The sequence below is a fragment of the Cotesia typhae genome, unplaced genomic scaffold (genome assembly GCF_013202065.1).
Source record: "Cotesia typhae breed Kobodo isofemale line unplaced genomic scaffold, CoteBio_Ctyphae scaffold_121, whole genome shotgun sequence".
Taxonomy (NCBI): Eukaryota; Metazoa; Arthropoda; class Insecta; order Hymenoptera; family Braconidae; genus Cotesia; species Cotesia typhae.
Window position 1 is genome coordinate 495,095 of NW_027423773.1, and position 16,157 is coordinate 511,251.

The 16,157-nt window shown below is 35.9% G+C and overlaps 1 protein-coding gene across 4 annotated transcripts in view; it reads left to right on the forward strand.

Annotated features, from left to right (window-relative positions):
• The window catches only part of Sox102f (transcription factor Sox102F), a 51,249-nt gene extending 37,224 nt beyond the window's left edge, over nt 1-14,025 (forward strand). For 3 of the 4 annotated variants that reach the window (XM_074252530.1, XM_074252531.1, XM_074252528.1), the window contains 6 exons: nt 1,677-2,237; nt 3,826-4,096; nt 11,840-12,097; nt 12,170-12,461; nt 12,530-12,712; nt 12,865-14,025. In XM_074252530.1, the coding sequence (XP_074108631.1) occupies nt 1,684-2,237; nt 3,826-4,096; nt 11,840-12,097; nt 12,170-12,461; nt 12,530-12,712; nt 12,865-13,535 (2,229 nt within the window). In that variant the 5' untranslated portion in view covers nt 1,677-1,683 and the 3' untranslated portion in view covers nt 13,536-14,025. The remainder of the gene's footprint in view (nt 1-1,676; nt 2,238-3,825; nt 4,097-11,839; nt 12,098-12,169; nt 12,462-12,529; nt 12,713-12,864) is intronic. The other variant, XM_074252529.1, reaches the window with a different exon arrangement.
• The last annotated feature ends 2,132 nt before the right edge of the window (nt 14,026-16,157 follow it).

Here is a 16,157-nt window from a genome sequence, read left to right on the forward strand (position 1 = left end):
AATTCCATTTTCCGGAAAACTTTTTTTTTTGTTTTTTTTTTTTTCAATTTTTCCTCAAATTTTTAGTTAAAAAAATCTGAACTAATTTTTTTTCACTAAACTTTTTAATTTCCTCATGAATTTTCCGAGCTAAAAAACATTTTTCCTGAAAAAATTTTCTAAATTCTCTAAAAATCCGTTACAAACAACAGAACAGAATGCTAAAAGCCTCGACTATAACTGAAGGCTGCTGACTACATCTATTTGTATTTTATTCCCATGTTTTTTTACGAGGGTTCAAGTGACGGAAGTTAAGCCGGCGCTACACACTCACACTCGTCTTCTTATACATTTCTCAGGCCTGAGTCGAGCCAGATGCCTCACAAAAAGCCATTGTCCTCTGAACTTCCTCTGAGCCTCCCTCTCCACCCAAAAATCCATTTTTTTTCAACTGAAAAAATCAATTTTTCCACCCCCGCGAAAAACCGCGAATTAACTCGCGGGTCTCTATCTCGGGCCCTAGGCCCTCCAACTCTAGCTTGTGGGTGCTCATTTTAAAGCTCCAGAGCTCTAAAAGCTGACTCTTTAAAAACTTCCGCGGCCCATCTTGCCCCAGGTTTGGTAAAAAAATCCCAGCAATACGTCAGTCATAGATTTATTTCATCATGTTTATTTATGTCTCTCTTATCAAGTGAAGGAGGATATTTTTAGGAAATATTTTTGATTTATAGTGAATGACTTGGTATTGTTTCAAATTCTCGTTGGCATACGTAACGATCGCTGTTATTGTTCCTGGTTTTAGCGCGTCATAAATTTGCTAATAATAAAATAAATTTTTTTTTTTTTATCATTATAATTATTAATTTTATTGTAATATTCTTATTATATAATAATATATTTTAACTTGTAGTACTTGTCTCTCGTTAAATAATCTCAATTAATATATTTACTCTTTCACAATCGGGGATATAAAATATAAAAATAATAATAAAAGCGTAAAATCATTCATTGAATTTAAAAAAAACCACAACAAAATCTCATCAAGTTTATTAAAAACTATTACATTCATCGAATAATTATCTTTCTTTATCGCATTAAGCCATATAAGGGTCATCAGGTTATATTTGATAGTTTAGTTTTAGTATTACATTTGTTTTATTTAATAACTAATACTTATCAAATTATATATATATATATATATATATATATATATATATATATATATATATATATATAGTAGTATTTCTTTTATTATGATGATATCACAATTGTATCAATTTATATTAAGTAATCATTTAGCTAGAGCTATTTTATTCCGGAAATTGGTGAATAACTTCTGTTAATTAGATAAACTGTTAACTAAGGAGTGACCAATTTCCTAGCTGAGATTGCTTGAGCCTTAGTTATCGATCTCGAGTTTACTCACTCATAATTAAGTCTATGAGAGTATTGAAGATTGTGGAAAATAAAAGGCTTCTTACTAATTCCACTGTATCTCGGTAAATATGCAAGTTAGCAAAAAGTATTTAAATAGTTTTTTGTAGGTCTTGAGTAGGGCTACAAAAAAGTCCCTTAGCGTTTTTTGATAGGACGGATAGTTTAGCTTACTAAGGCGTCCCACTAACTTGACACCTCCATCAACGTTGGTAGTATCAATGAAACAGTTGAAATAACCTTCGGAATCGCTTGTGTTGCAGACTAAGGATGTCCTCTAAGAGGAAATCGCCACCAACGAAGCTATCGGAGGGCGGGGGCGGCGAGGAGACAGAGGAGACAGTGGCCTGCGAAGGAAGCGAGGGTGAGACTGAAAAAAACAACCACAGGGAAGAGTTTTCCTACCCAAATCAGAGGGATTGTGAGTCCTCAGGGTGCTCTTCGCCGACGATAAGCGAGCCGGAGTTCCAGGATTCGCCTTCTCCGTCGCCCAACTCCCCGCCACCCACCAAAAGACCGAGGATTTACGTTGCCCAGGAGGCGTACACCCTGTCGGTGTCCAGTTTGGAGCCTGCTAGCTCCTCGGAGTGCGGGAGCCCGCCTACGCTTCACGAGTACTACCAGCAGCATCCATTGCTGAACAACAACAGCGTCACCCACAACAACAACACCAGCAACAACGGCGCCATTGTCCCGCCAAAGAGGTCCATGGACGACGTTTTAAAGAGACTCACCTGCAAGATGAACAGCGGGTCACTTTCGCTTCAAGATGAGGCCAGGAGGTCGCCACTCTTGACCGCTCCCACGAATCACAATACGCATAGGTTAGTACTTACCTAGTTCTTCATTTGTTTATAATAATGATGCAGAGCACCAGCAAAATCTCTTGGCTTAATAGCTCGATGTCGTCAACAAATTCTGGAATTAGTTCAAATGTTGCCTTTGATTCAATTCTCAATTCTTAATTTAAATAACTAACGGCCCTCAATATTTTCGAGGATATTAATAGCAACGTCCGTGACCAAATGCTCTCTAACACTCTTGTTTGTAGTAATCTGTTAAATTATGCGCTAGCATGTACTAATTGTCTGGAGATTAGTGTGTTGTATGAATTTCTAGCTAACTGGCAGCATCACAACTTCCTTTAGCAAGCCCTTGTTCGTCTACAGAATGAAGCTTTTGTTCAATTTAGACGAACCAGTAGATCAGTGGGGTCACTGCTGCCAGTTGAATTAATATTACCATTGATATTTATCGCTAACTCGAGAAGGATATGTTGCAACAGTCACGGGCTTTCTTCTGATAATCTCTCACCACTGATTACCTCTAAAAGGGTCGCTAAAAAAATTTTTTTTCTTATTTTAAATCGCTTGGAGCTTTCTGACGAATCCTGAAACTTCTCTTAGATGCTTTTTACTAATCAGGCTGTATTTCGGAAAATATAAGAGCTAGAGAAAAATTTTTAAGTAGTTTTTTGTAGGTCTTGAGTAGGGCTAGAAGAAAGTCCTTTAGCGTTTTTTGATAGGACGGATAGTTTAGCCTACTAAGGCGTCCCACTGGACTGACATCGTCATCACCACCTAGAACTAGACTAAAGTTGTATCGCAGATCAATGCTAACTCATAGAGGTAGGCCTTCCCTAAAAAAATGTCTAAAATGGAGCAAGGAACACAACTAAAGCCTTTTGTATCCATCGTTGACTCAGAAGAGACCGTGGAAAAACTAGGAGGCTAGAGGTAGTGAATAATAAATAGGGTCGCAGTACCGCAATCTCAACAGGGTATGTTTGCACCGGTGATGGCTCCCGGGATAGCAACCCTCGACACTCACTTTAAAATCCCTCTATCTCTACACCTACTCGCGGTTACAGTCAAGCTCTACTCTTGTTGTTTCAACCTCCGCCTCCGGTTCATTTCACTCTTTTCTCCCTTTACCCAGCATCTACACCGCGACACTAGTTGTTGTGTTGTGTCAGCCCGAACAAGTCGCCAACCATTATACTCAATGCAAGTGTGTGTATGTGTATTTGTGTGAGCTGGATAGGCATAGACAGACAAAACACATCCCAACAAGGGATGAGCGTTGGTGTCATCTCCCAAGTTCTTTTCAATGATAGCTTGCTCTATTGTACCGTGTGATGTATGAGTATGACCTCGCTTCTTTCTTATGCTTACCATTATTCTCTGATAATACTGCATCAACCGTCGTATATATTTATATTTATTATTGTTATAGTTGTTAGTATTATTTTATACCAGACAGTGTAGAGAGTAGTATTCATTTTTAATTTCATGGTGATTTTTTTGCTGAAATAGAATTTTTTTTTTTATTATTTTTGGTAAAGGAATGTCATTAACCTGATCATAAAAATAATTGTGTTTAACTTAATCAGAAAAATATTTATAATTTCAGTAGCGGATACAGCAGTATATCAAACAGCGTAGCAGCATCACCACCTTCTGCAAGCAGAAGGACACCCACGACAGCGATATCCTCCAGCAGTAGCAACACCACCAACACCACCACCACCACGGCAATTACCGAGGGGTACCAAGACGGGGCGTTAGCGCTCCACCGCGTCCTCTGTGCGGAGTCAAACGCCGAAAAAGAGCGACGACTCGACGAGATGATAAAGCATTTACAGCTGATACGCGAGCAACTATCACTTCAGCAGGATCAAAAGGTACGCTATTGATGATTTTAATTCCGATAGCCCACTATCTCAATAATTTTTATCGCGTCGTTTAAAAAATTCACCTTCAATGATAATTGATTTGAATTCCATGCCAACTTTCAATAGTTTCATTGGATTCATAGTCTGAAAATGAATAAACAGGAAAGTTTAATACTTTGTCGATTGCAAGTCTGTTTAAATAATTCATGCAGTAATGTGTTATTTCACCGGTCGTAAGCCGATTAAATGGGACAGATATTTTAGTGATATGCTCTGCTATTATTTTAATAAAGCTTTATGCTGTATTATTTTAGTTTTGTTGTCTCTGCTAAGCTAAGGCTTTTACTAATCACGCCATATCTCGGAAAATATAAGAGCTAGACAAAAATTTTTAAATAATTTTTTTGTAGAGCTTGAAAAGAGCTACAAAAAAGTCCTTAAGTGATTTTCTCTAGGACCAATAGTTTAGCCTACTAAGGCGTCCCACCAGGAAAATCCCTGAAACAGGGGAATGACTAATTGCGATGTAACAATTTGTTACTGTTATCAGTATAATTTAAACAAAACGTGACATTGTGATAAACTCGGGGTGAAAAAATACCACGTGTATTACATGAATATACCAATAATAATAACATTATAACAGCAGAAAAAAAATATAATAATAAGTGTAATGGAACAAACAAAGAGAGTAAGGTCATTGAGAGTACGTCCTGCAACCACAAAAATGCGTGCGCGTGCAGATAATGGTGTCCGAGGTTTGTATGACCGTTATTACACTGGGCAATATACGTATTATATTATGTTTGTTGCATTATAAAGGCTGGTACTTGCAGAACCCAACGATTCTCCGAATGAGTTTATGCAAACACTCAGATGCGTGTAAGATAGTTTTTTTTTTTTTTTTTTTTTTTATATTTTTTAAAGAGAAGAAAATTATCAGTGCAATTTATTGTCTCACTTGCTTGGTTACAACATGCAATTTTTTTGCAATTAATATTATATTATTTTATTGCGTAGTAGAAGGAACTAATTTAGAAAAATTCAATTTTCCTTTAGGGAGAACTTTTATTATTATTATTATTATTATTATTATTATTGTTATTATTATTATTATTATTATTATTATTATTATTATTTTTTTTTTTTTTTTTTTTTTTCCATATCCTGACATGTACTTCCATATATATTTAGACGTGAATTTGTTGGGTAAAAAGGAAACCCATTGGTAGTAAATTTCCGCGATGGTATTGCGGTTTTTCCCTGGCAATAAATCACAAGACCGGCTAAGATGCTAGAAAATTTAAGAGAACACGAGTAAAAAGATAAATAAAAATATTGAAGAAAATAAATATAAAAAGCAAATTGAAAAGCTTAAGCTGAAGTTATCGGGAAGTACCAGCGGAAGTGCCCGGTAGACTTAAAAAAATTAAAAAAAAAAATAAAAAGAATACATAGAACAATTTAAATAAAAAACTGAAAGCAATTTAAAAAAGAATGAGTGGGTGGCTGAGAGACAAGAAGGCGGTCTCAATTCCTATCCTCTCTTTAAACTCCACCGGAGGGCGTACAGTCAACTGTTAGGAGTGGGGAGTCCCTACTCCTACCCTCCGGATAAAACCAGTTCAATTGCTACTGTACCTGTTCACGGCAGGTGCATTGTGATGGCCAAGAGATGCTCGACAGAGATCCCATGGAAAATTTTTTGACGTCCAGGGTTTGTAGGGAGTGCTCTCAAGGTTACGGATAAATTTGTTCCAAATCGCTAAGTCAATTTTTGAGGAAATGGGAAACTTTTGAAAAATTTACAATTTTTGGAAATTTATTTTGGAATCTCAGATTTTTTTTTTGGCAACGAAGGTTTGCAGGGGACACTTTGGGGGTGATAAAAAAAATTTGCTCCAAGTCGTCAAGTCCATTTTTGACCAAATGGGAAGAAGCTTTTGAAACTTCAAAAATTCAAAATTTTGGTACCACCAATTTCCTTTCCCCATCGAAGGTTTATAATATCCCCTAAAACGACCCCAAAAAAGCCATTTGCCACCTCTCTAAATCAATTTTCCCAAAGACAGGAGGCTTTTGAAAGAAAATAATTTCAATTTTTCAGCAAATCTGCATATTTGAGACCTTGGGTATATATGAAAGCGATATCCCAATACTGGCAAACAGAGCCGATAATCACCCTCGAATGGAAGCGGGTCGTCAATTCCCGTTTCGGTTTAAATCCGCCTCTCACCCTCTTCCTCTTTATCGAGGGTCCCTTTGTGTATATTGTGAATATCATCTGTGTGTGGCTTTGCCGGGATCAAAACGCCCACAATGCCGTTAATTCCTATAAACCCGTACGCAAATGGACAAACACTGCGCGGATATACTACAAACAGGAATTCGATACACCGTGAATCTCCGTGACCATTACGACCATTACCATTACCATTATCATTCCACCAAATTTTGTCATAGCCAAATGGGAAATTGAAATATTCCTTGAATTATATTTTTTGTGAAATTTTCTGAAATTTTCTGAAATTTTCCTCCTAGAAGGACATTTCAGGAAAAACCGGAAAATTTCTGGAAAAGTCGGAAAACTTCCGGAAAAGTTGGAAAATTTTACTTTTCTAGGACGGTTCCGATGACTATTTCTGGATCTGTGAGCGTAGTAGGGGCAGCTGTTTGTGAGAGGCAAAGGGGTGGGGGTGGCTGTGTGTGTAAGTCAATAGAGAATGCTACTTTGTAACACAAACGAGTGTGTGTGCATATATGAAAGCCTTTATTTAGTACAAATGAAACGCGTCGTCGTTGTCAATGGAAACCGCTATCATCACCCAGTCAACGGTTTATTAACATTCTACCCTATCACTGCATCACTGTATCTTCTTTCTATACGTTATGTTTGTTCCCGGATATATATGGGAGATGGATTTATATATGAGAGATTGTTTTAATTTGAAATGAAACATCAAAGGCGCTTTTAGCAGCCAAAGGGAGAAAAAGGGGAGAGGAATTTTCCGGGAAAATTAAGAGCCAGGGTGATGCTACTGGTTATTCTGGTCACGTAGGGGCCATCACTTTAAGGATCGTTGCCACTTGGGAAAACGGGGTGATTGGATTTACAAAATTATTTAATTTTTAGGCTACATCGGGGGTAATCGAAGTGATTTCGGTAATTTTCCGAGAATTTTCCGAATTTTTCCGGATTTTCCGGCTTGGAAAATCCTCTGTCAGGTAAAAGCTTGATATTTTGGTCTCTCAAAAATGAGGAAAAGTCTCAAAAAAATTTTTCGCAATCATTTGACGAGTTTTAAGAGGAAAAATTCCAAAAATTCATTTTCAAACTCTTCCCATTCTCTTAATTTTCACTTGATGCACTTCCGGCATACGCCATTTTTTTTTCAAATTCTATCCTCTACAACCCTTCGTTGTCAAAAATGGTCAAAAAAATTTTTTTCCTCACCAAAAACGCTAAAAAGTCCTCAAAATAACGTTTTGATTAAAAATTTGACTTTTCCGGCGAATTTTCCGGCGAATTCTTCCACCAAAAGTACTTTTATCATACATCATTTTCTTCAGAATTTTATCCTCTACAACCCTTCGGCGTCAAAAATACTCTAAAAAATTTTTTAACCGCCACCCCCACCACGTTTTTCCAGAAAATTCACATTTTCCCGGAAAAAAAATAACCAGCTGCAATTAAACACTGAAACAGAGACAATAGACTCTTGTAGATAAATAAAATGAAGGTATTTAATTAAAAGATAAATTACAAGCCCCCTATTGTCACATATGAAACACATAACTCATTACATTGACTCGGTACTCGGTTTGTATGCATTTATTTAATATTTCTTGTGTTTTCTCAGTCAAGTAACTTTATATAATTACTGTAATTGCCGCGTAAATTCAGTAACGAGCTTCAATAATTGTAACTGAAATAATGAATCACAATGGGGCTGAATGTTAATGAGGGAGTTAATGACAAAAAAATAGATTGTAATTATCAAAGTCTTTATTTTTGTTATTATTTTATTTTTTTTTTTTTTTTACTTCGAAGCTATAATAAGAATTTTCTTTAAAAATGGTTATTACTCTGAGCACTCGCGTGGCTGTTAAGTTACTTTGTGGGGCTTGTTCTTTATATAATTATGATTTTAATTATCCAAGAAAATTTTTCTCGCGAGAAAAATACCCTCGTATAATTTGTAAAGGGAGATTTTCTTAAATAGGCATTTAATTTTTATTTTTATTCGATTTAAGACGAAAATAATGGTCCTACAAGAAAATTACTAAATCGTATTTTAATGATTTTTTCTATTTTTTTAAAAAAAAAAAAAAAAAAAAAAAAAAATTGCGCGTGTGATAGTTCCTAATTAACGTATTTAAGGTCCTAAAATTCCAAACAAAGGGAAATAAAAAAAAATAAGTAAAATAAATAGCGGTCTCGCGTTTGATTAATAATAATGACGATACAAATAAATGTATGAAGGAGGAATGCAGTTAAAAATTACTAAAAAATAATAATAATTACATTGAGAGCGACGCAATCGATCTTGGGTGACTTTATCAGTTTAAAATCTCACATCTTATACACCGCTATATATATATATATGACCGTGTAAGATTAAATTAAATGGAAATACTTGATGGCACATTGAGTAGAGGCTCTTCTTCTTCTCGGTCCTCAGAGAAGAAAATTCCAGCATCCATGTGAATGAGCTGAGCTGGCCAGCTGCTATAGCATTCCGACATTCTGTCACTTATTTTTTTTTAAATTACCCTATTACATTTCCCGCATCCGGAGGTATGAAAAAATCTCGACGTTAATTAACTGACTAAACAAAGAATTTTGATTTACTGACACACGTGATCTATGTACGCCCATAACTCGGAAACTATGAGAGTGAACGAAAAAAGTTTCGAACAAAAGTTCTAGATTGTTAATAGTACTATCGAAGTAGTCCTTATTAGTTTTGTCGTAGGACCAATATTTAAGGCCTTGATGACGTTTTTAATAGACGAAATAAGCTTTCCATGAAAATTTTGATTAATTGAGTCATTAACTCGGAAAATATTGATGTTAGGAAAAAAAGTTTCGAACAAAAGTTGTAGAACTTTGCAAGTTCTATAAAAAAGGTTTCTTTTGTTTTTTCCATAAAATTGATATTTAAGGCGCTGATAATGGGGAAAAAGTTTTTGGAGTATTTATACTCGGAAAATAATTCCGTAGTGAATATTGTTTACAAAAAGGATATAAATTAGAATAAATATACAGAATTATTGACTATCCATAACATTTATTGGAATGGGAATAAAAATATTACAGTTTCGCCGGAAGCTAAAGTATTTCACGTGAAGCGTAAAGACATCAAGGAACACATAATCATAGATCAGAGAACATACTTGTCTAATATATGTACCTAAATATCATCTGCATATTTAATGTTTACTTTTTTATTTATTTATTTTTTTTTATTTCTTCAAACATTAAATCAACTTGAACAAAAGTTTGACTAATAATCGGAAAAATTAAACCCAAAAATGGCATAACCGAATTGACCCTGCGGCTTCCACGACTAATCGAAGAGAATTAACCATACCCGACACTCATCCGATTACTTACCCGACTCCATCTGACGGCTAAGAGCAAAAATAAACCTCTGAGATGGGAGAGGAATAAAATAAGCCCGAGTCACCCGTCAGAAGGATTATTGTCTTTCTTATCTCGAGGCTTCTCTGCTGATCTCAGACACATACTTGGTTCCCCAGAGACCGGGAGAGATGACACGCGTTACTTCGACTTTCTACGACTTTCTTCTGCTATACTTTCCCCCTATCACCCCCTCAGTCTTGTCACAAAAAGCCGACGCGAGCAAATCGATGGTTTCGATAGAAAATCATTTTTTTTTTTATTTAAAATCCATTTTACCCCAGAAATATAGGTCCTATAAAAAAATTTTTTACAATTTTTTTGTAGGGCTTAAAAAATTTTACAATTTTTGTTTAAAATTTTTTTCTCTAGCTGCCATAGTTATAAAGTTATTTGATGCCATATACAGAAATTTTCTGAAAAGCGTAATTTGACTATTCAAAAGCTACCAAGGCCTTAAATATGGGTTATATGGCAAAATTGGTAAGGACCATTTTAATAGTTCTTTTAAACAGCTCCAACTTTTGCTCGAAATATTTTTCCCCTACTCCCATAGTTTCGAAGTAATCTGATGCCATATACATAAATCTGTGTAAAATAGTAAATTTCATTTATAAAAATCAGATTTAACCGTAAAAATTGGGGAAAAACGTTGATAATAATCCCAGAACTCGGTTATTAATTGAAATCAGAGTATGAGCGCTCAGTTATGCCTCTGATACGTATTCATGACAGCAATACCGCCCACAGATGCTAAATATAAACAGCAGGCGGGGTGCCAGCAAGCGTTCCATTCACATTTACGTCGACAGTGGGGGGACTAGCTCCCCTTCAGTAGCTTCTGTATCTTCTGTATCTTCTATCTTCTGTCTTCTGTCTTCTGTCTAAGCTAGTGCTTGTCTTTCTTTTGGTTTCTCTATATTTAAAGACTGGACGATAATATTACCATCACTGTTATGCATCTGTATCTCTTAGTACTCTGATGAGCCGCATCAACAGCAGCACAACACTCCGAAATATGAATAGCAACCGCTATTTTCGTCTTGTAATTATTCCATACAAATAAAAGTAACCTATCCTCGGGATTTATCACCCCGGTTTGTCAATTCTTTCAGTCCGAGGTCAATTATCTGACTTTTGGATTTTAAAATTCCGATTTTGAGAAAGGTTTGTGTATATGGCATAGAATAACTCGAGAACTATTAGAGTTAGAAAAAAAAGTTTTAAACAAAAGTTGTAGCTTTTTAAATGTACTATCGAAATGGTAATTACTAATTTTTTCGTAGGACCGATATTTAAGGCCTTGATGACATTTTAAATAGACTAAGTCGACTTTCCATGAAAATTTTGATTTGTAAGGTTATTAAATGAAAAAATATGATAGTTCAAGTCCGATATTTTAGATCTAAATAGAAATATAAGTAAAGCGTAATCATTAACGGAAGGCGCGACCGCGAGAAACAGAATGGTTGGGTTAAAAACAAGCGGTTACAATGGTTTTGTTGCAATGAATTTCTAGCTGCACCCTAACAATGTGACCCCTCGTTGGCTCTTGGCTCTCTAATTAATTTTGTATGTGTCGCACGCGACCACATAAGAACACAGCGTTAAGAGTAAGGGAGTAGGAGGGGTAAGGGAAAAAGGGATGGGTGGTTTATGTTCTCGGTTATAAAGTCTTGAATTCTTGAAGCAGTAACAACGGATTCGAGTACAGTGGGATCCACTCGAATCAAGAATGCAGAGGATGCACGTGCCGTAACAAACTCTTCAGTTTTAATAAATTAATAATTAAAATCCGTTTGAAACGCTTTTTTTATTTGGTTTATTTTTAGTGTGGTTGCAAATCAAGGGAGTTTTCTTTTAGACCTACTAAAATACTACAACTTTTGTTCGAAACTTTTTTTTCTAACTCTTATAGTTTCCGAGTTATTTTATGGCATATACACCAGTCTTCTCGAAAGTGCCCTATCCGGGGTAAACTCCTCAAAAATCGATTAAGTCCAGCATTATGCGGTGACAAAAGCTCCAATAATACCACCCGAAGCTCTATAAGCAATGCATGACACCCCAGGGCTGAGCAAACTTTAATAAAAATTGGTTGCTTGCAGCACTATCCACATATGGACGCCAAGCAGATGGAGCTTCAGCGCGTGCAAAGCGAGCAGCTGAAGCGCCAGCAAGAGCAGATGATCCACCACCACAACAACCTCCAGGAGCTGCAGAACCAGATTTCCAAGGGTCAGATCATGCCCAGCACCCAGTCCCTGATGTTCCTTCCGTTTCTGGAGCAGCTCAGAGGCCTGCCAGTGTCCTCTATGCCTCCACCCACCTCTACGGGGAACAAACATATCAACTCAATCGCTAACGTAAGTATTTAATCATCAATTCTGCTGATAATCCTTATTATACTGATTACTGATCACTGTTTCTCAATCCAGATGATCCAGCGTGAACCCCAAGGCTGGACTCCTTTAGAAAAAGAGCGATCACCCACCCCAGTAGCTGCCGCCCCAACAACAGCACCCCTGCCAGATCCCGACGCTCCGCTGAACCTGACCAAGCCCAAGTGCGCTGATTCGTCCTCTGGAGAAGGTAGCAGCAGTCAAGAGCAACCTCTGGCTGCTACTGCTCCGAAGCTGTTTCCCCCAGGGCTGCCAATGCCCAGAAACTACCTTCCCAGTCTGCCCTACGCTGGTCTTCCTCCTCATCTAGGGTCCATGTCGTCGCCAAGTAAGTAGTCAACCATTGATAATCAATCTTAAGCATTCTATTGGATCTTACCTGTTTGTCCTTTGCAGTAATGGTGAAAGACGAACCTGGAGCATCAGCAGCATCTAGCGCAGCTGTGGAGAAGCACTTTGCTATCCATGGGATCTACGGTTTGCAGTCCGGAGCATCAGCATCTCCACAGCGACCAATGAAACAGTTTTCTCGAGAAGATGCGATGTCTGATGATCAAGATTTCCTGGCTAGCACCCACCGTAAGTATCTGGATGACGTTGGTGTTTAGATCTTGATGTTCTTGACCTGGTCCTTAATGGTTCCTCACCTATTATTATGCTATGAACTGGTCCTTCCCCTTCCTAACCCAGTATTTGATACTTCAGAGCTAATTCTTGATCTTATTTTACAGTTTGGCGAGACCCAGGCTACAAGGTCCCAGAAGACATAACCGAAAAGGCGAAAATGGTGCGCCAGCAGAAGCGAGAAAGTGAAAACAAGCCGCACATAAAGAGGCCGATGAACGCGTTTATGGTCTGGGCAAAAGACGAGCGGCGCAAGATCCTGAAGGCCTGTCCTGACATGCACAACTCAAACATATCAAAGATCCTGGGCGCCAGGTGGAAGGCCATGTCTAATTCGGAAAAGCAGCCGTACTACGAGGAGCAGTCCAGGCTGTCGAAGCTCCACATGGAGAAGCACCCGGACTACAGGTACCGGCCCAGGCCCAAAAGAACCTGTATCGTAGACGGCAAGAAGATGAGGATCTCCGAGTACAAATCGTTGATGCGCCAACGAAGGCAGGAAATGAGACAGCTCTGGTGCAGGGAAGGTGGCCCTGAAATGGGATTCCTCAGTCCAGTTGGCGACATGTCTCATCCAGCTGGACCTGGTCCCTCGGCTGGAAGACCCTCGCCCTCTCCTCCGGTGATGATGAACGGGGCTGGGCCCAGCCAGGAGCACTCCAGCTTTTACTACCCCCAGGACAGTCTCTCTCCCGGAGACATGATGGACTTCTCTCCTGATAATTCCGGGTCCATCAGCGGGTACGACGCCAGTCCTAGACACCATGATGAGGATTGAACCTCGGCTCCGGGTCAGCCGATCTGGCAACCCGGAGCGTCTAAACTCACGCGCGAACTATTCTGGTAAAAGTGCCATTGAACAAAAATTTTTTGAGGATTTAATACTTGACTGACACCAAAGGATTGCTGATTTAGAAAATAATAATGGCGATCACCAGTTGAGGAAAATTTATAGCTGTGGTTTGTTCTGTTCTGGAATGTCATATAGGGAATTTATAATCAAAACATATTTAAGACTATTGATAGGAAGGGTACTGAGTACTTCTACGGTCTAATTTATTTTATTGTGACTGTAGAACTTTTCCAAGTTGGTGGTTGTTTTTACAAGAGTTGGTTGTGATTTTCCGAGAATTTTCAACAATTTTTCATTATTATATTCAATTTTTCTGAATTTTCATTTTTTTTTACTTTTCTAAAAGACTTTCCCAATTTTTTTTTGTCCACCTCAAAAAAAAAAAAAAAATTGGTAGTGATTTTCCGAAATTTTCCTCACAATTTTCCATTTTTGGTTAATTTTCAAATTTTTCTAAGAAAAACCTTACCAATTGTCGGTAAAACATAAAAATAACCACCAACCGGTAAAGTAGACCCAAAAGCGAACTAGACGACTCCCAAATGTAAAATATAAAGTCGCTTCAATAAGCACGTACTTAGCCTTCTCTCATAAATAATAAATAATAAATAAATAATAAGTCTCACTAAAATTCACAATCACAATTACAACAACAACAACAACAACAATGATCATTATATTATATTATATTATATATATTTTTTTAATTTATTGAATCTCTCGAATGAATTATTATTAACAAATAAAAAAAAAAAAAAAAAAAAAAAAAAAAAAACAATTATAATTATAATTAGCGGGTGGTTTGGAGCATGTGATAATAACTTATGTGCCAAATAATTAATGATTATATTAATTATCCGATTGGCTCTGAAACAATCAATCGTCTCCCTAACACCTAATTAATTAATTAATTAATTAATTAATTAAGTTCTAATTAACAGTCAGTGCAATTTATGGTACCTTGTATAAAGCGAGATTTTTGTTAATTAATTATTATTATTATTATTACACGTTTAATTAAAAGCTATTAATTATTAATTAGGTAATATGATATGATTTTTATAATGAGCCAGTATCTGCTGTCGGTAAGTTACCTGTTACCGACTGTAGGTAGCTTAATGTTGATATTTATTCTATGTATATAATGGTTACATATTCATTAATTATTAAATTACAAATTAAATTAATTTCTCATTAATCATGTATTAATTAATTATTAATAACTAACAACAACTCTTTTTTTTTTTTTTTTTTTTTTTTTTTTTTTTTTTTAACGGCCATTTTTTATTAGTGTACAGTGTAATATTAATTGTGATGTACGTAGTTACACTAGATATTACTGTTGACAATTAACGTTTTTATTAATCTTTTTTTTTTTTTTTTTTTTTTAACGAGGTTATGTCTTGTTGATTTTTTTTTAACCGGAAAATGAAATTAAAATTTCCCAGGTTATAAAAAAAGAGAAAAAAAAATCAATAATTAGACTTAATTATTTTTTATTGTAAGTTAAGACATTATATTTTTCCGTTAAGATATTTTTCATTTGAATTATGATTATGATTATTATTATTATTATTATTATTATTATATTGTTTTATTATTATTATTATTATTATAATTATGATTATTATTGTCTGTAATGGTACTGAGGTAAAGGTTGTATGTGCCAGTTAAAATGACGAAATATAATAAAGTGAATTTTTTTAAATTAAATTATATATTTTTGTTTCATTGTTTTTTTTATTTGTTACTTTTATTTTTAGTTAATTTGTATTTTTATTTGAAAATTCATGTGAAAAATAAGATGTTTATTGCTTCTTAGAAGAAAATTTGCTCCTAGCAACGGTTGCTATGGAAATATTTATCCTTGACAACCGTTGCTATGGTCATTTTTCTCTTTAGCAACGATAACTAAGGTCAATTTTACCTTAGCAACCATTGCTATGGTCATTTTTTTCCGTAACAACAGTTACTAGGGTCGTTTTTCTTCTTAGCAACGGTAACTAGGGTCAATTTTACCCTAGCAACGGTAACTAAGATCATTATTTTCCCTACCAACCGTAACTAAGGTCAATTTTTTTTTCTTAGCAACAGTAACTAAGAAAAATTCTTTCCAAACTTTCAAATTACATGAATTTTCAAAATTTTTTTTTATTAATAATTATTAAAAAATATCAATAGTAGTTTTTAATAATAAAAGCGTTAAATTTAAGTAACCACGATTAAAATTTGTAATTAATATAGCTATCGTAAATAATGCATTGTAAATCGAATATATATCGCAACATAATTCATAATAATAATAATAATAATAATAATAATAATAATAATAATAATAATAATAATAATAACAAACGGGAACACCGTCGACAGAATGCTGATGAAGAGAGCCCTGCAGTCAGTGTGGATGAAGTTCGTTCAGCTCTAAATGGCAGCAAAAATTGGGCTGCCCCGGGACCAGACGGCATTAATGTCTTTTGGTGGAAGAAGTTTACTTCTACCCACCTCCATCTGGCCCGCATATTTACATCATACATTAGAGCTGAC